The sequence below is a fragment of the Tyto alba genome, unplaced genomic scaffold (genome assembly GCF_018691265.1).
Source record: "Tyto alba isolate M040663 unplaced genomic scaffold, T.alba_DEE_v4.0 Super-Scaffold_29, whole genome shotgun sequence".
In the NCBI taxonomy this organism is placed as follows: Eukaryota; Metazoa; Chordata; class Aves; order Strigiformes; family Tytonidae; genus Tyto; species Tyto alba.
This window is the reverse complement of record NW_024881303.1, coordinates 4601846-4624344: the sequence shown is the minus strand read 5'-3', so window position 1 is coordinate 4624344 and position 22499 is coordinate 4601846. Positions and strand designations below refer to the sequence as shown.

The 22499-nt window shown below is 41.8% G+C and overlaps 1 protein-coding gene across 1 annotated transcript; it reads left to right on the top strand.

Annotated features, from left to right (window-relative positions):
- The first annotated feature begins 2010 nt into the window (after positions 1 to 2010).
- On the top strand, positions 2011 to 13908 carry GMFB (glia maturation factor beta). The gene is made up of 7 exons (XM_042799104.1): positions 2011 to 2126; positions 4308 to 4404; positions 4938 to 4987; positions 5947 to 5996; positions 7047 to 7129; positions 9316 to 9389; positions 11969 to 13908. Exons 1-7 carry the CDS (start codon positions 2124 to 2126, stop codon positions 12038 to 12040), a joined length of 429 nt encoding a protein of 142 aa, XP_042655038.1. The 5' UTR covers positions 2011 to 2123; the 3' UTR covers positions 12041 to 13908.
- Positions 13909 to 22499: the final 8591 nt, after the last annotated feature.

Below are 22499 nucleotides of genomic sequence, written 5' to 3'. Positions count from 1 at the left end.
TTGCCCTCAGCTTGACCAGAGGTGGGCGGGGCCGCGTTGCCCAGAGCATCCCCCAAACCGCCTGGATTTGCACAAAGAATTTAAGGAAAAAAAAAAAAAACCACACACAAAAAAAAAACCCACACACAAAAAAACCAAACAAACAAAAAAAAAACCAAACAAAACAAACCAACCAAACAAAAAAACCCTCACCGGAGCCTGTGCCGATCCGGCACAACCCGCCTTCAAACACCTCCCTGCTTTAACCGTGGCAAGCCTAGCGCTTGGAAAACCGACCTCGAGTAAAGATGGGGTGCTGCCCGATTCCTGCCGTGGCCTCTATTTCTAAGCAGGTCACTACGCAAATCTGTTTTGTGTGCTGAAATGAACAAGCAACCCACCTACACGATGCCGCGCGAGAAAATAGCTGTGTTTAAGAGTGTACAGAGACTAAGTGATGCTTTGGCGGCTGCTTGGCAATCCTGCACCTCCATGGTGTTTCCTGAAGCTCTCGCTGTGTTACTGGAAAGCGGTAATTAATTCACTCTCTAAGACTCAATTTTGGAGTTTTAGAAAGCAGGCATTCTTTATTACAGCGCTGGATGCACAGGTGAGAGCTCCTCCTAATGTGTGTGTGTGTGCATAGACAAAATCAACAAGCATTTATACTACCTTAATTGTACATATTCATTGTATTATATTTTTATCATATTCATAATTTTTCCAGGAACTCATTAGCATATGTTAACATCTCTTTCACATGCCTGTTGGAGTCTTCAGGTAGTCTTCAGGGGTCCTTAGATGAAGGCTCATAGTCTTCTTCACTGTGTCCGCCAGTTGACCCTTACTTCTGTGCAAACTCAGACCTGTGGTCACATAGATCTTGTCCTTCAAGGCTGGTCTGGTCTGGTTTTGTTACTAATTTGCAGCTTCCTTATCTTTCTGTTTCTTTGCACCTGCTACCACAAGGACAAACCATCCCCAGTAAGATTATCTATGAGTTTCTTATCCTACAGTTATTCTAACTATTCCTCAATAGATTAGCGTCTGTTCTGCAGCACAGAGGTTAAAACAGCTTAAATTGACCTTAATAATTCTATTCCACAAATATATATTTTCTAATAATCTTAATTCACAGGTATCAGTTAAAAATCTGCAATTTCATCTCACGGATCTGGCGTTTAAGTCATTAATATAATTCACAAGAGGTCATGTCTGAGATGTAAAGTCTTTGTCTTTACTTCCATTCTCTTTGAACCAGCAAAGCGGTGGTATTCTTAATTCTCACTGTTACAGGATTGCCAAGAAGGCATTTTCTTTTCTGTTAGGGCGGCTTAAATTCCCAGCAGCACCAGAAAGGCCAGATATTTCCTCCAGTACCAAGGCAGCCCTCCACCAACAGCCTAGGACGGAAGAGAAGTGCCCACCTCGCACTCGCTGCTTGTATTTACGATTTGTGAGGCCCAGACCCTGGTTTACTTCCAGAATTACGCTCAACTTCTCAAAACAAGAGCTTAAGTCTGATTTCTCCTTCATGCTTGAATTTGCTGATGTTTAATGAGGCAGGCGTTCCAGCTGAGGCTCTTTTAACCGTTATTTTCCTTGAGGGGTTCTCTGGTGTTCTACTAAGGGCTACGGAGTCACTAACAGGCCTCATCTAACTGTAGTGCCCCTCCCCTGGCCCTGCCCCCGGGCCTCGGCACAGGGAAGACCCTCTGCGGATCAGGGTTTAACTATTAGAACCCTTAAAAACAGATAAAAACGCGGACACCCCGACCACGTCCCCGCCGGAGCAGCTGCGGCCCTGAGGAAACACCTCCCGCCGGTTGCACGCGGCCCCGCCCCGTTGCCATGACACCCATCGGGGTGGGGGGGCGGGCCCACGGCGCTATGGCAACGGGGCGGGGCGTCACGTGGCGTCGCAGCGCGTGAGGCGCGCCGGGAACCTTTCCGCTTCCCCGGTAGGCGGTGGACGCTGCCCTCCCCGATGCTGATTGGCCGGGGAGGCGGAGGGGGAGGCGGGGCCTCCACCGCGCAGGCGCAGTGGGGGTGCGCAGCCTCAGCGGCAGAGGTGGCGGCGGCGCGGCGGTTTCCGTTGTTGGCGCGCGAGGCGGCGGCGGTTGGGCGGTTGCGCGCGCGCGAAGATGGTGAGAGGAGCCCGGCGCCGCCTGAGGAGGGGAAAAGGAGGGGAGGGGGGGTTGGTTAGACTGAATCGGGGGGAGCCCAGCCGCCTCCGCGGGATTGGGGGGGGGGGGGGTCCCCCCACGCTGAGGCGGGAGGCCGGTGTCCCCGTGGGGTCGGGCTGGGGATGGGGTGTGAGGGGTGGAAGTTCTGAGGGGAAACCTGGTGTTTCCTCAGGGCCAGCCGGTACCCGCCGGTCTGGGGGTGCTGCTGCGGGAAGGTGCCGCCCTCAGAAGCTCCTCCGGGTCGTGCCGTGCTCAGCTGCTGCCCCGCCGGCCGAAGGACCTCCGCGGTTGTTTTTCTGCCGGGCGCTGGCAGCCCGCGGGGGGAGAGTGAAGAAACAGCTGGTTAAAAAGGAAGTCGTGACCTGCCCTGCCAGGGGCTGTTCGGCAGACGGCTAAATCGGTTTCTGAAAATCTTAAAGTATTAATGCTGGTCTGAATGGTGGCTGAGGCTAACCGAGAGCAACACCCCCCCCCCACACACACACACAGCGCAGGCTGGCAGGTGTGCCTGCTGTCTGTGCAGTCCTGTTTCTCGACTTCCTTTAGTTTTTATTAAATCAAGCACTAGTAAGCTAGCTTAGCCCCGATAGATGATCTGAATCTGATGGCACCATGTGTTTTACAGGCACAGCTTTCAACTTCTCTTAGGAATTTATGTTTATGTGACTGCACGGGTATGAGCAAGAGCGCTGCTTACCCTGCAGTATCTGCTGGAAGATGTTAGGAAACTGCTGAGCTCAGAGCACAGGAAGAAATGCTTCCTTCAGAAAAGAGTGTTTGTTACAGACTATAACTTCCAACTTTAAAACGCAGCCCTGAATTCTGTTTGGTATTAATGACATTTGTGGATCTGAGGGAGCCAAAAACAACCTTCAAAGTTTAGGGAAAGCACACACACACAGTGCCTGCCCTGTCCTGTCACAGCACAGCCTGATTTCCTTTCCAGCTGTTAAAAGGAAGCAGAGGCACAAGGTTTTGTGCCAGAATTTAGTCAAGGTGGAAGTCTTTTTAGGAGTAACAACAAACATAGTATATTGGAAAGGTGATTTTGGAAATGGGGAAGGAAAGACACTTCTCTGCTTTTTGAGGAAGATCTCACAAACAAGCCAATGTTGAACATGAGGAGACAGACCTCAGATTTTAAGTAACAACTGTCTTCTGATTTGTAAGCGGTGATTTGTCTCAGTGAAATAGTTTTCTAGTAGAGCTTATGATAGATAATCTTGCAACTGTTTTTTTTTTTTATTTGAGCAATTGTTTTAAAAAGTATTGAAATGTAGTTGTTTTGGCACAAAAGCCTTGATGCCTTAGGAATTTATAAATACAATAATATGAATAAGATGAAGATATTAAATAGCTTTTCTTTGTCTAGCTGGTATGCATTTTTTAACTGTGGTGATAGAGGTTGTATTTTATAAAATGTTGCTCAGGAAATGGCAGTGGTTGGCTTGGTACAGTTTAAAAATTGCATGTGTAATGGAAGATAACCTGCATGGTTGCTTGTGAAATAATCATTTCCTTCCCCATCTTCAGTGTGATGACTAATATGTTATCTGGACATTTCTTCTGAAAACTTAGAGTTAGTAACATATCACCACATGGGAGGAAAATATGTATGCTTCTTGATTAAAGTGATTTAAATGCTTTCTGTGTGTGTAAATCTTGATAATTCGGTTAATATTTTTGTGGGTAAAAATAAACAGTGACTCTCGATTACTGTCTGTTCTTCCGAAATACTAATTCAGCTCCTATTATTTTAAATGTGTAAATTTAGCCAGTTTACTGCCACTCTAAGGGGCTTCCTTATTTCAGGACTTTTCTTGACAAATGAACTGTAAAATTTGTTTCTTCTAAGAGCTGTGAGAATAATCCCACTTCAGGAATAGCTACTAAAATATTTTCAGTTAACTGTGTGGCTTTGAGGAGGGATATTAAAATGGATAAGTGTTCCATTATTGTGTTTTTAAAAACTGCTTTCATCTGTGTTTTTTATGGTTTATGTATATGTTCTGAAACACTGGATGAGTTGCATATAGTTCTGCTTGGTAGGGTTTATACACATATACGTGTGGCATGGGGATTTTTTTCTGGTTTACTAGAAGGATTTATTTTTCCCTCCCCTCTGCCATTTCCTTTTTGTAGAGTGAAACTCTGGTGGTTTGTGATGTTGCTGAAGACCTGGTGGAGAAACTGAGAAAATTCCGGTTTCGTAAAGAAACCAACAATGCTGCCATTATAAGTAAGTTAAAAACATGTCTGACAAAAATTGCAAGGTCTTGCAGAAAATCCTATTGCCTCTTTTCCTTTCCATGTAATGTTGCTGCTGTGACAGGTAAATGTGAGCCAAGAGGCTGTTTCTTGTATGAACTTCAGTGCTTCCAGTTCTGCCTATTTGAACAGTAAAGCAACACTAATCATATGATACAAGACTGTATCTGCTCTTAGTGTTTATACTTAATTGCAGCTCAGAGTCTACCAGTGTTTGTCAAATGATAGTAAAAAATGTCAAAGCACAGTCATTTTGAGGTTGTAAATTTTGTAGCCTTTAAGTAGGAGAGTTTGATATTTCTGTCTTTGAAATTTGAGAAGAATGTATTGCAATGAACAGCACTTAGACTGTGCACTTCTCTTCAGTGATTTTGTGAAGTCATGGGATAGACTGAAGGAGCAGAATGGAGGCAGAAGGAATATGCTTGTGGGGGAATGTTAAAATGCTTCATGCATAAGTTGTATAAATCGATTAAACATTGATCTGTGTTTTTTGATTTATAGTGAAAATCGACAAGGATAAGCAGTTGGTGGTACTGGATGAGGAGCATGAGGTTTGTTAAATGAATTGTAAATAAGAGTATCTTCAGCCTGCAATGTATTGTTGTCTCTAAGGTACTGCCTTAGTTTCAAATTGTTATCAAACTCTTAATCTAATTTGGGTCATGAGCTTATTTAAATGCATGGTCACTCTGCATGTAAAGCACAGCACTATTAATAGTGGAACTAGGGAAAAGCAATTGCGTTGACTAATTAATTGCACAAAAAAGTTATTTTAAAGCTGTTACGATACAACTATGCAAAAAGCATCTTTGGCACCTGCTGGCTTTTTGAAGAGATTTCTGCTGTGTTTCTACATAGATCTGCATATTTGACTCTGAGCTGATCTGCCATCAATTAGAAGCTAGGATTGCTAATCCTCTGCAGACTCTAAATTTGATAGGTGGCATAATAAGGTCAGCTCAGCGTGTAGTGTTTCTTAATGGTACATAGGGCAAAATTAAATCCTTCCCAGGGATTTGAGCATTAGCCGTAGCTCTTATTCCCTATCATGTAGAAGTTAATGTGATATTTGAATAAAATGGGCACTTTTTATTTGCTTGCTCAAGGAGGAAGGACCGACTTTTTTAAAAACACCATTTATGTAGCTGATTTTAACAGATCCTTTTTGATGTGTGCTTGCTTACTCTGTTTAGCACTAGAGTTAGAAAAGCATGGTAGCTGCCAGCATATCCAACTAGAGCCAAAAATGTTTTCTAAACCCATTATGCCTAAAATAGGGATGATTATTCGTGCTAACATTAATTCTGTGTTTAGTCATAGGAATCTATTAGCACACAAGTTTTCCGAAACTGCTCTGGTAATTTGAATGAGAGATTCTTGTGAGTTCAGCTATAGATGTACATCTAACTTACAGCTGTGTCTCTGTTCCATTATTCTGCTTTAGCCTTCATAGTATACCTTCAAGTGCAAGATGATTTGTTCAAATATTGCTTGTGTTTAATGTTACCAGGGTATTTCTCCCGATGAGCTAAAAGATGAGCTGCCGGAGAGACAACCTCGATATCCTTCTTATGCTGCTGGCATTTGGTCTTACTCACTCCTGGAAGCTGTTCAAAATGTTCCAAGTTGGACTTCACCTTTTTAGGCTAATACTTGCCTGTAATGCGACTTTACTGATACTTTATTTGTGAGATAACCCAGGGATCAGTTCTCACACCGCACTGAACAGTTGTCCCACTCGTTGAAACAATGACTGACACATTTAAGCCTTTCCTGGGATTTTATTTCCTTTTAGACTATATAATGTTTGGGGAAGTAAAGCAAAGCCACGCTGCTGTTAATGTAAAGGAGTAAAATGTACGTTTTGTATGTGGCTACTTCTAAATATAGAACAGTTCCTATGTAACTTAGGATCTCTTTCGGTACTTTCTCAGCGTGTGGCTCTTGCTATTTTGCTGTAGTTACTGATTCTGTGAGTGCTGTGGGCGTGTGATCTAGTGAAGAATCCCTGCATTTTAAGGAAAAAAAACAAAAAAAGGGAGACAAGTAAATTATTCCTTAATGAGTTGAAATAAGAAGTGTACTTGTTATAAGTGAAGAAAATATCTGCCTCCATTATCCTCAAAAGCTGGCTAGCACTATTCCATGTGCCTTTCTGAATCTTAACTTTCATGACGGTAGTGCAGTAGGAGGCTGTAAGGCATGAATCCTAGCTAAAACTTGAGTTCAAATTCACCTGAAACAATGAAGTGCTTAGTCTGCAAAGAAAGAATTTAGCTTTCTTTAAGCCAGAAACACATTGGTGGGTGTGGGAAGTCTTTTTACAAAGCTGAGAGAGGCATATTTGAGATGAAAGGGTGATTTTTAGCTCTCTGATGTGAAACTAATACAGAGGCAGCTCTCACACCCAGCTGTGGTAGAGATTTCCAAAGACAGGTGGGGTCAGTTCTGAAAGTCAAATATGGATGTGAAAGCAGGTCAGTGAGACTACATACCAAATTTAAAGCATCTTCTAGAATGCAAGACTTAGTTGTGTCTGCATCAAGCTCTGATAACTGAGAATTATATCCTAATCACTGATTTCTTAGTTTCTTTAACTTCAGAAAAAACATTTATTGTGTATAGTTACAAGTATCAGCATGATGATGGAAGAGTTTCTTATCCATTGTGCTTTATCTTCTCCAGTCCAGTTGGTGAGTGATCATTGTGAATAGTAGCTACTGTGTGCTGTAAATATGGGAATATTCTTTGCTATGGAAGCTAAAATGAGTGCTTAATGCTTGGATAGTGGTTCATATGCTTAAGGCTAGATTTGCTTATGCCACTGCAAGGCTATGGCATTATCTGCAGACCTTCTTTGGCAGAGAGAAATTTATAGTGTATTAGCTCCATCCTCCCCATCAGCTCCTGACAAGTGTAAACACTTCCATTTGCCCAGATCTACCTAGTTGCTGGAGGTTTTCACTGGTTTTGAGTTCACATTTAGGGCACTTAGGGTATGTGATAGCAGGGATTCTGAATTTTCTGTTTCTAAACGTTGAACAGAAGCATTAGTTTCCTGCATAGCTGGCCAAAAGGTGTCTTTCTAAATGTGCCTGCCTGCTGTGTTCTCAGGGGTGTGCTCAGCAATGCCCTACTGGAAAGGAGCAGGAGCACGCTGCAACTATTCATGTCGGTTTAACCTGACGTGTTTCCTGTCACCCTCTCCTCAAATCCTGGGGAATCCCCCAAATATGACCAGACAAGGCTCAGGAAATGAGTGAGGAGAGGGCTAGAAGATACCACCTGTTCCTGAGGGGTTTTCTTCACCTCTGTCCATCTTGCTATTGGGTTGTTAGTGACTGGGTGGGAGGAAATTCCTCTCCTCCTCAGAAGGTCCTGGGAACCTATATCTACCCTGAAAGGAGCAGGACTCCAAGTTAGGATGGGATTCAAGAGTTTTCTGGGGGCCTGTATGCAATGGGCAGCAACAGAGGATGCTTCCAGAGTGGTGTGATGGGAGGGCCTAAAGGGCTGTCACAACTATGGGTGAAAAGGAGGAAAAGAGGGCTCTATGAACCAGATCTGGGCAGGTGAAAGTGCTGGGTGAACAGACTATATTCAAGGAGAAAGACTGTAATCTAAAATCATCCCAAATTTATACAGAGAAATAGCTTCCTCTGCGTGTGTCACAGCAACCCTCAACATAAACATGCCTGTGTAGGGATCTGTAATTTTAATAGCAGCCAAACAACCCGTGACTTGATTTTGACTTAGAGCTGCATTGCTCCTGTGGCTTCCATCTGTCTTCTGAATTGTAATAGGGTAGCTTGCTGGTATTACTGGATTATCCTTGTTATCCTCTAGAAGAAGATAAACTGATTGCACTGTTTTACCCTTCATTACTCAGAACTAGAATAACTAGGTAGGTAAAAGAGTTTAGCAACTAGTGAGAATATTCTTCTGTAGTTATGTGAGAATCTTTGTGTGAATGTCATGGGTGTTACTTCTCTTCTGAAGGATAGATATTTTGCGAGTTAGAACAGTGAGAAACTTCCTGGGAGACTTTGAAATAGCAAAGCAGGCAGACTGGTACTACTTCCTAGGAAAAGAGAGCTTAGACAATGTTTTTTATGGGTGGCAGGATTTAAAAGTACACTCTTATCAAGCACCTTCTAAAGAGAAGCCTTTTTTTTTTTTTCTTGACCTTTTCTGTTTCAAAAAATTTTCTGCAAACTTTAGTAGTTAGACTGATAGTGGAGACAGAAACAATGAACCATTAGTCCAGGTTCATTCAACTGTTAGACTCTAAACAGTGGTTAACTTCAACTGTGACTGAAGTTGCTCTGTTTTCAGTGGTGGTGGGGGAGTAGTTTTGAACTGCTGATTCAGTTGGGGGATTTGGGGAAAGATTAGGAGAAGGAACAACGAATTCAAACTGGCTTGATTTGTTCTGTTTGACTCCAGCTCAAAGGCATATGCTGTGAAGATCTGTGTAACTGTAACTAGCAAAAACATGGGAATCATCCAGAAGTAGCAAGAGAGTGAAGAATTGAATGCAGTGTAGTCCACATAATGTAGTGGCAGGAGGTACTGCTGCTTTGGCTGTTACAGCAATTTGGCTGCTGCAATATTTGATGTTAGCTCTAAGCAGAAATGTGGGTGTATGTTGAGACCACCAATTCAACCTGCACAACTGTTACTACTGGGAATGCTTTTCAGATACTAGATACGAAAGCAAGAGCAAGGGTGATAATGTATATAAAGAAATAGGTAACTTTTCTGAATGAAGACTTCAGCTTTCAATTTGGATTCTCTAAAAAAAACCAAACAAATCTTATTTTTGAAGTGTTGCTGTAAAATAACTAAACAAAACCTCTTTTTTTCCACACAACTACAGGATGTAAGCCTGAACAGCAGATGATGTATGCTGGAAGCAAGAATAAACTTGTACAGACAGCTGAACTCACTAAGGTATAATAGATTAGTTTAAATAACTGTCTCCCCCTTAAATGCAGGTTGTAGAAGCTCTTTGTGTCTTGCTTGAACCTATCGCAAGAAGGGTGTTGCTAAACTTTATAATTACAGTGAACAGATTCTGGTTTAGGAAGATTGAAGAGAGGAATATATGTGGGGATTTCTGGAGTTTTGGGGTACAGGGAGAACGGTGTTCTCTAAAATATCTATTGGTAGCATGGACGTATTTACTTTGGGGAACTAATTTATTGATGGAAAGAACAGACTGAAGGCTTAGCATGGTGTGGTGTGGACTAGTTTTGCTGCATGGTTTACGGGGGCTGTATGCCTGCAAAACATAGCTTTCAGAATAAGTAACAAATGTGCCAAGTGCTGAACAATTCTAAATCTCCCTGTTTGCTTCCTCCAGTACTGAGACCTGAGGAAATCACTGCATTCAGTAGGCCTAGGTGTATATATATATATTTTTTTTTAATATAAAAAAGAAAAGCCACCTAATTGTCATTTTGGAGATACCTAGGTGGCTTACCGTTTATTTCAACCAGTAAAGCTAACTAGAGTAGGTGGTCACTTAAGGTTTTTCATGCGTTATGAAATAACTTCACCGTTCTGTTTTCATCTTCCTTACCCTGACTGAGTACTTTAACATCCTAGTAAAAATGCATGTTGGGCCAATAAAAGAATTGTGAACTTCTCCCTCTTATAGCTGTACCTTGTAAGAAAGGAGCTCTCCGTTTTAAATTAGATGTCAGGTTGACAGGAGTAAATAGAAGGGAAACGAAGATAGAAGATGGTCGAAGTAATCAATACAGCCCCAAGAAATCTCTTTTTTAGGTCTGTTGAAACTGCATCTTAGAAGCCTGAGAACTGTAGCATCTTTGATAGAAAAGAGGAATTCCTTGAGGAGGAAGGCACTTTTCAGTCAGTAAGAAGGAAGAGTTGATGATAAGGTGAAAACTTGGGGCCTAGCTGTATTTGAGTTACTATCGCCTGTCAGGTAGGAGAAATTCAGTCTGAAAGGCTTTTGAATGAGAGTCCAGGAGTGGATCTAGAGGTCCATGATCATCTTCCTTCTGAACCTGGAGACGATAGCCTGTCTCCATTTTGGGTTGCTTACTTTCTTTTCAGCTGTGCTTTATTCTTGCCACTCACTGAGCTGTCTTTCATTTTAGCTCATGCTGAGACTTTCTCCTCGAGTGATTTCTGCATGTGACTCAACTGAGTTGTCTTGTTTTTTTCAGTGGTTTGCATATTAGCTTGGCTTCTGTTAAGCTGATCTGTTCTTCTACCTGAATTTTGTGTTTTTTCCCTATCTTTTACTTAAAAAAAAAAAAAATCAGTTGATAGTAGTGGATCACTGTCTAAATACAAGAAGCAGTGTCCGGAGCCCATTCCAGCAGAGGTGGGAAATGAGTAAGAAAAGATAAAAAACTTGAATTGTTTCCTGAAGAATAAAATGGTAAAATGACTAAGGACAGGACTACATAGGAAGTTCATTCCAAACAGTAGGTTCACTGAGAAGTTTGTTTTGTGAGTCTGACAAAATCCCATCCGTGCTTTTGGCATGAGCATGCTTTTTTGCAGCTATGGTCTCCATACCATTAGAAAGGCAGATAACTAATTTAGTGCTGACAGCTTTATTTTCAGTGGTGTCAGAAGAGCAACAGCAATCTCCAGTTAAAACATTTTTTTCTTGTTTTCATTGTCTAGAAGAACACTTTAGAAGGCCCATGGATTTGTAAAATTTACTTAGTTTACTCTTCTGAAGAGATGATCCATTTGTGGGCATCTCAAAGACTTCAGTTAGCAGCACAGAATTAACTTAGCCTGTCTTCAAGGGTATTAAAAAAACCACAACAGCAAAAACAATAACAATAAAGGCCCAAAGAAAAACAATTATCCATATGGAATGTAAAGAGTGTATTAGTCTTCAGTCTTGTTTTCTACTTCAAGGCTTAAAAGTTTGTTTAAGACATCCTCAAAGCTTTGGGTTGGTATGTTTTTTTGGGGTTGTTTTTTTTGTTTGTTTGTTTGTTTTTTCAAGTTTTCTATTTTGAGGTATTCTAGGCTTGTTTCTTACAGGGAAAACAGTATGGTACCAGATACTATGGATTTATTTCAGTTCAAGAAGGAGTAACCATGTCTTGGTTTGAGCAAAATTCCTGAACTTTGGGCTTAATTCAGCCCAGAGGTGAAATTCATTTGTACTCTTCAAATAGACAATCTTCTTGCTGAGACCCTGCTTATGAGATGGTGCCATTTCAGAATAACTTTAAAATGTAGCACATGTGCTGTTCTTACATATTCCTAAAGGAGAAGAATGAAGTTTAGAAATAGGAATTAGGGGATTCTTGTTCAAGTTAGTAATGTTCCTTGCCACTTAGTCTTGTGTATTTTCCACTGATGTTACGTTAGAATATTAACCAATCCTTTCAAGGAAGCATGTGAAAACTCTAGTTTGGTTACTGGTTTATTATGGCTCAAACAGCTAGCATGGAAAGGTGTTGACTGCATTGTATGCTTATCCCTTTCAAGTACCATCACCTCAAGAATTTACACAATGCAATTTTGTTTAGGTATTTGAAATAAGAAATACAGAAGACCTAACTGAAGAATGGCTGCGTGAGAAACTGGGCTTCTTCCATTAAGAAAACCTCTGTAATAAGTATTTATGTACCATCCTGATAATACTGGAACCAGACATGAATACTTACTTCTAAAAATGCACTGTATTTACATCTGTCTCCTGCAGTATATATCTTGTGCAAAGTTTGTGCAAAGAATAGCAGGTCTGTCTCCTTGAAGTAACAAATCTTTGCAGGTGTTTCCTTATTTGTACCTGTTAAAAGGGAATACTTCTCTGCAGGGACTCCTTTTGCACTCTTGTGACTAATATTTCTATAACTAAAATAGTTCAGTTCTGGATTTATAACTATCTACAAACATAATTTGGAAGCTGACGCTAACTTTTTCTGAGCTACAAATGCATCCTTATGACATGTACTAGCCATTTATATGCAGAAATTATGTACTGTCACTTACTTTTCAGGCTTTTTGACTTAATGTCATCTCAATTTTGAAAACTACTCCTTGGAAGCATTTAGTATTAAAAAGACAAAAATCCTTCTACAGCAAATCCAGCCATTTATCTTTCTATCAAGTCCATGTGATCTTTTGCAAATTCTTGGAACTAATTTTTGTCATTCCAATAATTCCTCATTTAACTGAGTCAATCTTACTAAATTTCAGGACAAAGCTTTGACTGTCCAGTTTTCATGCTAATACAGTCTTACAGGAACTAGATGATAACTAAGGGCTGAATTACAACTCTGGTTACTCTTGTACCAGATGTCTTGCATATATAACTTACTACACTGTTAAGAAGTTTACCTCTGCTTGTTTCCTGTTATACGAACACCTGTTAATACTGTGTGCCTTTAATTTGTTAGCTTTAAAATTACTTGAGAATTTTACACTGCCACTTATTACAAATTTGGTAAAAACTTTGTTAAAGAATCCAAGCAACATTTTTTCCTAGTGCCTAGTGTTGCTGTTGACATCTGTAAAAAAAAAAAAAAAAAGAAAAGCTAGCTAACCTCTTTTTCTTTAAAATTCCAGTCATCTGCTCCTTTTGTAGGAGTCAGGAAGTTAAAGCTTTTCATGATATTGAGTGATTTATATCTCTTTGTTATAAAAGTTGGCCACACATAGCTTTTGAGTACAGTCTCTAACTTTCTTAACTGCTTGTTGGTCAAAATTACATTCCAGATAAAGCTTTTGCATAAGTAATAATTTGATTTTCATTTACTTACGGTTCATCTCTTTGAAACAGCAAATATTCTAATGTGAAAATAGTATTTAACTTTTATAAATGACCAGTCTTTTTACAGGTCTGTTTTATATTGAATAGAGTAGTTGTCTGATATGGGACGTGTTCAGCCCATGCAGTGGCAGAAGGAGTACTCGTGACAGTATCTCACTATCTCGCTCATGAGTGTTTGTTGTGCTACTGAATAAGTATCTGCGTAAGAGCAGCTTCCTGTTGATCATATACCTTAAAATACAGCTGCCCTAACAAATGTGTTCGTAGAGAAGGAATGCAGTGTTAAATTTGGAGGCCAGTATTTCATGCTGTGAAACCTTTGCTGAAAGACGGTTTATTTTGTTTGTAAACATGTGTTAATGTTAAAACACTAATTCCTCTAAGATCACAAGGAATTAATTTGCAAAGGTCATCAGTGTTGGTAGATCTCTCCTTGGTTTGATATTACTGCTCATTTATTTGTATCCAAATCTGACTTGAGAGGATCTTTTCAAAATACATGTCAGAGTGATCCAATTAAATTGATCTTTCAATGCAGGGAAGAAATGCTTGTAATTAAAATTAAATTTCTGTGTTAATGTAGTGAACTGGAAAACCAATTTAATTTCCCTGAACAAAAAAATGTTGTTTATGAAACTGTTGCTTGATCATTCTGTACTACAGATCAATAAAACCAACGTCTTTTGTGACAAACATTGTATAAGTAAGATTTTGGCTTAAAGAACAGTGTCATTCTACTCATCAGTCTTGAAACAGCAAGGATCTTCTTTTGTTGGCATTGTGCTAAAGGTAAAGCATGTCAAAGTACAGCGTGGGTGAGAGGGAATCTGCCTCTTGTAACGTTCAGCTTGATTTGCAGTGGGGAAAACTGGATTAATAAACTTTGTCATTGTACTTTGTACACTGGTGGGCTGCCAGCATCCAACTGCTGCTTGAACAGGTCTTGACAAAAATAACTGCAAAAGGGGCCTGTCTCTCTCAGGAGGAGGAAGCTGCTGCAGTCAAATGATTGAATCTGATTCTTCATCTCTGGATCACTCCACCTTCTGACAAGCAAATATTGCGACTTCTGGCTTATATCTTCATTCTGAGTTCTTTCACTTCAGATGTCCTTGTTGCCTCCACTTAAGGACTTTCTGCCTCGGGGCTGTCCCTCCAGTCTTGTAGAAAGCAAACAAATCCTGATGAGAGTGTTAAAGCCCATTTTCTTGTGAAAGGTGATGTTGATGCTGCTCAGCCCACCAATATTCTTCAAACAGCCTTGCTTGGTAGCTGTACCTCCTTCCCCCCTCAGAGCTGTGTAAGTGAGGAAGCAGCTGCAGGTACTTGGAGAATGAGTGTGCAGAGGATGTTTGCTGTTCTAGGCTTGTTTGTGGTTTCCTCGTTTCTAATGCAGTGTTTTGGCACAACTGTCTGCTCCTTACTGTCCTGGCTCTTGAGATACAGGTAGTGCTAATACTTGACAAAACAAAGACATTAATTATGTCAAAATCTTTCCTGCATTAATTTAATAATACTTGTTTTTGTAACATACTTTTCCCACCTTATCTTTAGAACTGTATTTTCTGTACTGCTGCCCCCTTAAGATCAGTTGGAGGCAGGTGTGTCTGTGTTCCAAAGGCCAGTATGTTCTGACTGTGCTTTACTAGCAAGTTGCCCATCTGTAATCATACGTTTGTCTTGAATTTTCAGATCTGTAAAGAGAGTTCAGACTAAAGGACAATATAAATTAAGTAATGCCGCCTATGGGAGCCTTTGTAGCTAAAGGTCTGAGAGTCAGCATTTTCCATTGTGAGCTCCTATTTTCAGGAGTTAGTAAGTTGGCCATAAAATCCTTGGCCTGGAGTTGGTTAAAGGTCTCTCAAAGGGAGACTTCTGCCATGATTAATCTGGTTTGCTTTAAATATTGAATAGATGGCTGGGATACAGCTCTTGTAATCCTATTAATTGATGGTAAGCTGAATTAAAGCATGAGCTTGCATGTCAGCCCATAAAATGGACTTGTACTGTTTGAATATTTTTAACAAAAAAAAATTAAATGCTGGTATTTGATGGTTTAGGTGTGTTTCTAGTATCATGAATGCTGTTTTGATCTATCAAAGGAGGCAATAATGCAGGTGTTGACACCTTTTCACTTCTCCAAAGGAGCTTCTTATGCATTTGTACCAGGATTCCATTTTTGTATCTTAAACTGTAAAATAGCTAGTCCAGAAACAATGTTAAACTGGTAACAGAATCAAACATGCAAAAGCAAGGGAGTTCAATTCCTCACTTTAGTGCACTCAAAAAAGATGTCATGCAACGTATTTTTTTGATACATACATCTAGTGTGAGATGGAGTTGATGGGTCGCAAGAAGGGGCTCAGTGAGACTCTTGCTTTTGTTACATGATCCAGACTTGGTGTGACTTGTACTGTGACATGCCAGGGTTGGCACCGGTGCTGCAGGTGGTAAAAGATGCAAGAGGTTCACAGCCAGTTTTGAGAATTTGGCAATTCCATGAAAATATCAATAACCAGTACAACTTCCATATGCTGTTGACTCTGCTAGTTCACATTGCATGTTTACTTCAAACCAAATCTTTTTTGCTAAGCATGGTGCTTGTATTGGTTTAAATAAAATGTTTAATTAAGAGGTTCTGTTGCCCTGTTTTAATTGCATATCAAGCATGAGTGTCTGGCAGGGAAAATCTATTTATACTAGGTATGACCTTTCTCCTCAGTTTTCTGGAGTTTGCTTTGGACTTGTAGTCTGGCAGTCTTGAATGTGCTCCCTCACTTGCTCTTCTACCTAAAATTCCTCTTTCTGTCTGGGAAATTCCATCCATTCCAGCAAGGGAGAGGACAGCAGCTGATGGAGTACAGCAGGACAACTGCTGTCATCCTCGCCTGCTGTGCACCTTTGTATCACAAAACTCGCTGTGTATACTTGCGAGCTGCAAGACAGCGTGGGGGCTCGATTTCATTCTGAAATGCCACTTAGACTTCCATATTGCACCTCTCCCACAAGGTCGAGGCTCCTGGCATGATCTGGAGCTGTGAAATAAAATACACAGTGCAGGTGCCAACTGAACAATGTTAGAGTAGTTGTCAAGGAGACCCCAAAGCTTGAAGGAGTCAATGGAATTTAGTAGTACCTTTTTCTTCTCGCAGTCATAGGCTCTTCTCTTTCCTGTCCGAGAGACCACTAGATTAATTGATTGAAGTATTCCTTTTCATCATTCTTGCTGACTGTTTCTTCTTTTCCCAATCCTTGGAAATTTGTTTTTCTTATATTGTTGAAAAAAAAAAAGCCCAAACTGCTGAAGATAATCCAAGGAATTCAGCTTTGGTAGCTGACATATATTGTTTCTGCGAATGCTGAACAATGGCATTAATGGGTCACAGATCAGACATGGTAGAAGTAAACCCCTTCCCTCTCAGGTGTGAAAGCTCTGTGGAGGAGAAAATGCACAGCTACTTCATCACATCTGGCTCTCGAATGGCATCTTGGTCACCCAAGTATGTTGCAATAAAGCTCTGAAAAAAACCTAGCTAAGCTGCTGTAGGAGACGAATGGTTCTTCAAGAACAGCTGATTAAAGGGAAGAAGGGGAAAAAAAGGAATAAATACCTCTCACATCAGAAGGGGAGACCTCAATATCTCTGTAGGGACATGGCGGGGGCTGGCTACGGCACCTCTCTTAGAAGCTGCAGGCACCCTGGCTGCTGTAGAGACCCAACAAAGCTCTGGCCTGGTCTAGTTGGATTGTCCCTGTGTTACAGCAGAAAATAGAACAAGACTTGTCAGTCTCCTGAGATGTGGCTGGTTAGGAAAAAAACGTGCTCAGCTTCATGTTGGATCCTTGGATTTTGCTTCTACATGCACGTCTCTAGTTTGGTAAGTCATTCTCTGCAGGGTCTTCCCTTAGGGCAGGGAAGTGCTGCTTTCTAAGATCTGTGGAGATGGTGCCAAGTTTGTGGAGAAGCTGCTGCTTCCCTCTCTCCCCCAGAAGGGTATTGAGTCCAGGGATTCAGTCCTGTGTCCTGGCCTGGGTACACAGCTTAAATTGTAACTGCTGCGGACGAGAGAATTTTTCTGGGATCTGAGAGGAAGCCCTGGTGTTCCTAAAGAGCAGGCTTGAACTGCCAGTTGTGCAGGCATACAGGTTCCTGCAGCCTAGCAAGGAAAAGGAGTTCTCAAAATACATCTCTGGGGTCAACAGTCAATCTTGGGGAATTGGGAACCTCTCTCTGGGCTGTTGTGTAAGGTAGTGGACTGGCTTGATCTGTGCTGTATTTGAGGCATTGGGAGCTTCATTTCCAGCCCTGTTGAAATGAACACAACAATTCTGAAGTACAGGGAGCCCTGGCATTAGCTGTTAATTTCTCCAATTAATACACAGTTGTATCTGTGAGGTCTCTGTTGAAAGGTTGAGCATAAGGCTGAGCAATTTCATACCTAAATCTTTTTATTAACACTCAATTTTCATTTTGTGGAAAACAGTGAAGGAAAATGGTGAAATACTAAACACTGAATGTTCTCTGGTGGTGGTTAGGGCACTACTGGCATGTAAAATTGTATTCGCATCTGTTGGCCACCATTCCCTTCCCACTTCTTGTAGGCTTTCTTCCACATCTGCTGTTCCTTTTAGTGCTACCAAGATTATGGGATCCTGTGGGGACAGTAGGCTGGCTGCTGCAGTGTGTATATGCAATATCTCGTGCAGCCCTGCCTTGGTCTGACTAGGCTCTATGTCTTTTTTTCTAATGCATTCATAAAGTGAAAGAGTTGATTTTAATACATTTGCATAGCTGTAGTTAATCAGCGTGGTCCGTTTTGTCACACAGTGGGACCATCTCCACTGGAGTGTTTTGTCATGTTTCATTCCTTCAGGGACTGCAGACATACTCTGGGTTAACCTTGTTCACCTTTGGTGGTAAGTGAGATGTCTCGTACAGAACACGATTGAGCTCAGCTGAAACTCCCCTGACAGCTCCAGCAGTTCCTCAGCAGGAGATGGAGGGGAGAAGAAAGCAATTATCAGCCAGAAAGACTCTGAATGCAGAACAGATGTGAACACTGGGAAAAACAGCATGACTGTCTTTCACGGCAAATTTACTACTGCGATGGGGAAGTCTCATCAAGGCTTTTTGAAAGGCGCAGTGTTAACCGTTCCCGCCGTTATGTGCCGCTGCTGGCAGCTCGTAGCATGAATGTGGATTCTCTTCCCTTTTCTGCAGTGCTCAGCTCAACAATTAATATAATCCCCACGCCAAACAGCATCTGCTGTTGTCACCTCTTTTCTGCAGAACATGGGAAGACAGCAGAAGAAAATGGAGCAGAAAATATTCACTTGAAAGGGAAAGGGACACCAGCCATCCTGCACTTTAACTAAGGCCTTAGAGGGCAGAAGTAGGGCAGAAAGTTAGAGGTCAGTGCCGTTATTGAGCTGAACTGGCAGCAAGAGAGATTTAGCATTTCTTCAAAATAATGTCTCATTTTAAATATCCGCTGTTGGAGAATGTGCCCGCCCTGCTCACAAATGCAGCCTGCCTGGCCATCTGCTCCGACGGCAACAAATCCTGGATTGATTTGCGAATGTGATTAATTCAGCTAGGACGACTGGATCAAGGGATCAGCTAGAGACAATATTTATACCCTACCTCCAACTGTGAATGTGCAATTGTTTGGTTCAGAAGTACAAAACAAATTGTATAGCTGTATTACTGGAAGAATAGAAAAATAGATGTATCCACTCAACAGCCCTTTTTTCTTTAGATGGCCTCATTCCAAAGTCTGTAAGTACAGTCTAACATAAGCCTGCTTTCCCTTTCTCTGTGAGGTGAAGCAGAGCTGTTCTCATTTTACAGAGCTTCTACATCTTTATTCCCTACGCCGATGCTGTTATTGCTCTCTTTCCTGTGGTTAAGTCAGAAGATCTTGGAGCTCCTGGCTCTGTGTCCTTGTCCACGGGGCCTGGAGAGGCAGATGTGGAGTGTGAGCCAGCCACCCCACCCTGCTCCCCGTGCCAGAGAGTGATGGGAGATGGGTACTGATGGGAGAACTGGGACTGATCTAGAGCCAGTGCAGGGCAGGACTTAAATCTTAAGAACAACCACGGGGGTGGATTTCTAGCACTGGTAGAGCCTTGAGCTGATTTGATAATACGGGTATAGCTGAAGAGATCAAAAGCAGGATTCGTAAAGGCATTTAGATGTAGATGAATGCTTTTGAAATCCTACTTAGTGTGATTTAAGTGTGTAAATACACATTGGGCCTGAAGGTGCCATACTCAAGGCCACGTGGGATGTCTGTGCAAGAAAAGGGAGACCAAAATCTCCTGCGTCCCATGCTGACTCTTCATTCTCCTTTCCAAATTTTCAAACGTGCTGCAGATCTGGGGACTTCAGGAGCTGCTGGGGGGGAAGCATGAGGTTGTGATATCTGGACTGGGTCTTCTGGCTGTTGGCAAGACACCAAGCCCTGTGAATTTGTTGTTTTGTTTATTTTTTTGATACAAAGCAGAAGTAGCATGTCTCTTCCCTCCTTTTGGGCAGAAACAATAATGTTACGGCTGGTGGAAGAGTGAATGCCTCATTTGTCTCAGTGAGTAGCTGCCCTGACTCTACCTTGATGCAATCTTCCCACCATAACTAGCAGCGATGTGGTTTCTACTAAAAATATAGCAGTGAAATAATGAACAAGGGAGACTTTTTTAGATGTTGTCATTTGGTACCAGATGTAACACCATTTTAAAATGGTACCACTATGGTTTCAGCTTCTGTCTATTCCAGGTGTTATCACTGCACTGGTTTCTATTTGGATCAGAATTTATTCTTTGAAGAGCTAAGGACTAAGGGTGACATTTTTGGAGTGATCACTGCTACAGTTGAGCTACCACAGAATGTTTTGGAAAATCCCCTTCTTTGTTAATGAGCGGCTGAATTCTGAAACACATTGTGAAATAGGTCTTGAAAAAATAATTATTGGTCCCTTTGACTGATCACACACACTGGTATTATGCCATGAGCTCAGAATTGTACGGATAGCCATTAACAGGAGCTCTACACAGCAAGAGAAAAACAAACCCTATTATTAAAAGGGCAGGTTGAGTATTCAGTATTTAGCCTACTAAAAGAAAACTGTTGCCATCTGACAGTAAATGTTGGAAGGATTGAGGCCATGAGTGGATTCCATGATGAGATGTGGTGAGATGCCTGGCAGCGTCTGTGTTTTGAAATTGAGCTTTAAATGATTCTTCTTTCTCTTGAGACTTACTTTAATGTGCAAAGGAATTATATCGTTAATTTGTTTATGTGGTCACATACATAATGGTAGAGTCTAAACAGGGATTCTAAAGGTGAGTTAATTAGTGCAGCAGGAAAAGATATTTGCGTGGTCGGAAAGGAAGTTGGTACACTTGTAAGTCTAGGGATCTTTTCATCCTGCTGATCTAAGATTGAGCAGTGAACCAACATCCTCCATCCTGCTGTCTGTAAATTAGTGCCTAAATGAGGTAGGTGGGTGGGGAGATTGTGTGCTCTTGCTGCTTTTGACATGTATTTAAAAGGTGTGCTGAAAGGTGAATTCTGCTAGACTACATTAGAGGTACTTGGAGAGTCTCTTCTAAATTGTAGATAAATATTCTGATTTTCCTCTCCTGAAAACCCAGTGTCATGGTTTGACCTCAGAGGGCAGGGATGGGAAGGAGGAAATGAATCAAAAGGCTCAGGAATCAAGATAAGGACAGGTAGGGGTGACTAACCTGTTATGCTCATGGGCAAAAGGCAGACTCACTAGGGGAAGAAAAAAGCTATTTAATTCAAACACTAACACTACCACCACTTAACAGCGTAGGACAGTGAGAAGCATTAACCATATCTTAAAAACACCTTCCTCCCTTCTTCCCAGGCTCAGCTTTGTTCCTGATTTCTCTTACTGTTACCCACCAGCGGTGCTGCAGTGGGGCAGGGGATGGGGGTTGGGATCAGTCCCTCACATGTTGTTTCCAGTGCTCCTTCCTCCTGAGGGGGAGTACTCCTTGAACTCTTCCCCTGCTTCAGCGTGGGGTCCCTCTCACAGAAGACAGTCCTCCATGAACTTTCTCTGGCACGAGTCCCTCCCACGGGCCACATCGTTTCCCGAGCTGCTCCAGTGCGGGTCACTCCTGTGTGTTCCAGTTCTCCCAGCACTGAACTACAATAGTGGGGGCTGCTTCTCCCCTCAGAGTCCCGGCCTCCTTTGGGCGCAAATGCCTGCTCTGGCACAGGATCCTCCACAAGCTGCATGTGGGCGTCTGCTCCACCACAGGCTTCCATGGGTGGCAGAGGGTGGCCCTGCCCTCTGACCATGAGCTGCAGGGGGGGGGGAGTCTCTGCTCTGGCACACCTTCCCCCATTCCTCCTTCCTTTCACTGACCTCAGTGTTCGCATAGGTGTCCTTCTCATAACTCCTCACAATTCCCACTCCCCCTCTCAGGTTCCCTATCTTAAATCCATTATCACAGAGGCGTGGCCACTCTCACTAATTGGCTGAGGCGTGGCCACTCTCACTAATTGGCTCAGCCCTGGCCAGAGACGGGTTGACTTGGAGCCGGCAGAGCTTCAAGAAGCTTCTCACAGGGGCCACCACTGCTACCAAAACCCCTGCCACACACAAACCCAGCACACCCAGTAAGCAAAGTCTCCATTGAAGTCAGGAGGATTTTTATTACTGAGTTCAATAGTATGAGATTCTTCCCTGATATTTATAACTGAAATGACTATTTTTCCAGGGTTATTATTTTTAATGTTGGAGAATGTGGTTAAGCCATGCATTTCTACCATGGCAATTCAGAGAAATTGCTCTGTCATCTTCCCTCACAGCTCTCTTGTCACAGCACTGTTGTCATGACCTGCCAGTCGTCTTTCTTCAGCTAAATCTTCCTTATGACGAGACTGTAACATGCAGAATTATGACTGATTATATGACTGTTTTCCAATAAGGACAAATACCTGAGAGGGATTTAAGATGAAGTGGACAGACACTGACATTTTCCCTTGGGATTCCAATCGGGATTAAACTCAGTGAGTCCAGGCTAAAGAGAAAATGCATTAAAAGCTGTAGGCCATCTCCAGATTGCCACTGTGTCTTCCTCACACTGTTTACAAAGTTTAATTGGAGAAAATTCTGAGAAGATGATCAGTTGTTTGATTTGAGATCCCAAATAAATGCATGAAATGAGAATTGATTAGACCCTGTTCTACAGAATCTGCTTTTAATTTCCTTTTGTGTTATCTTAAAAATACAATCTATAATACAAGA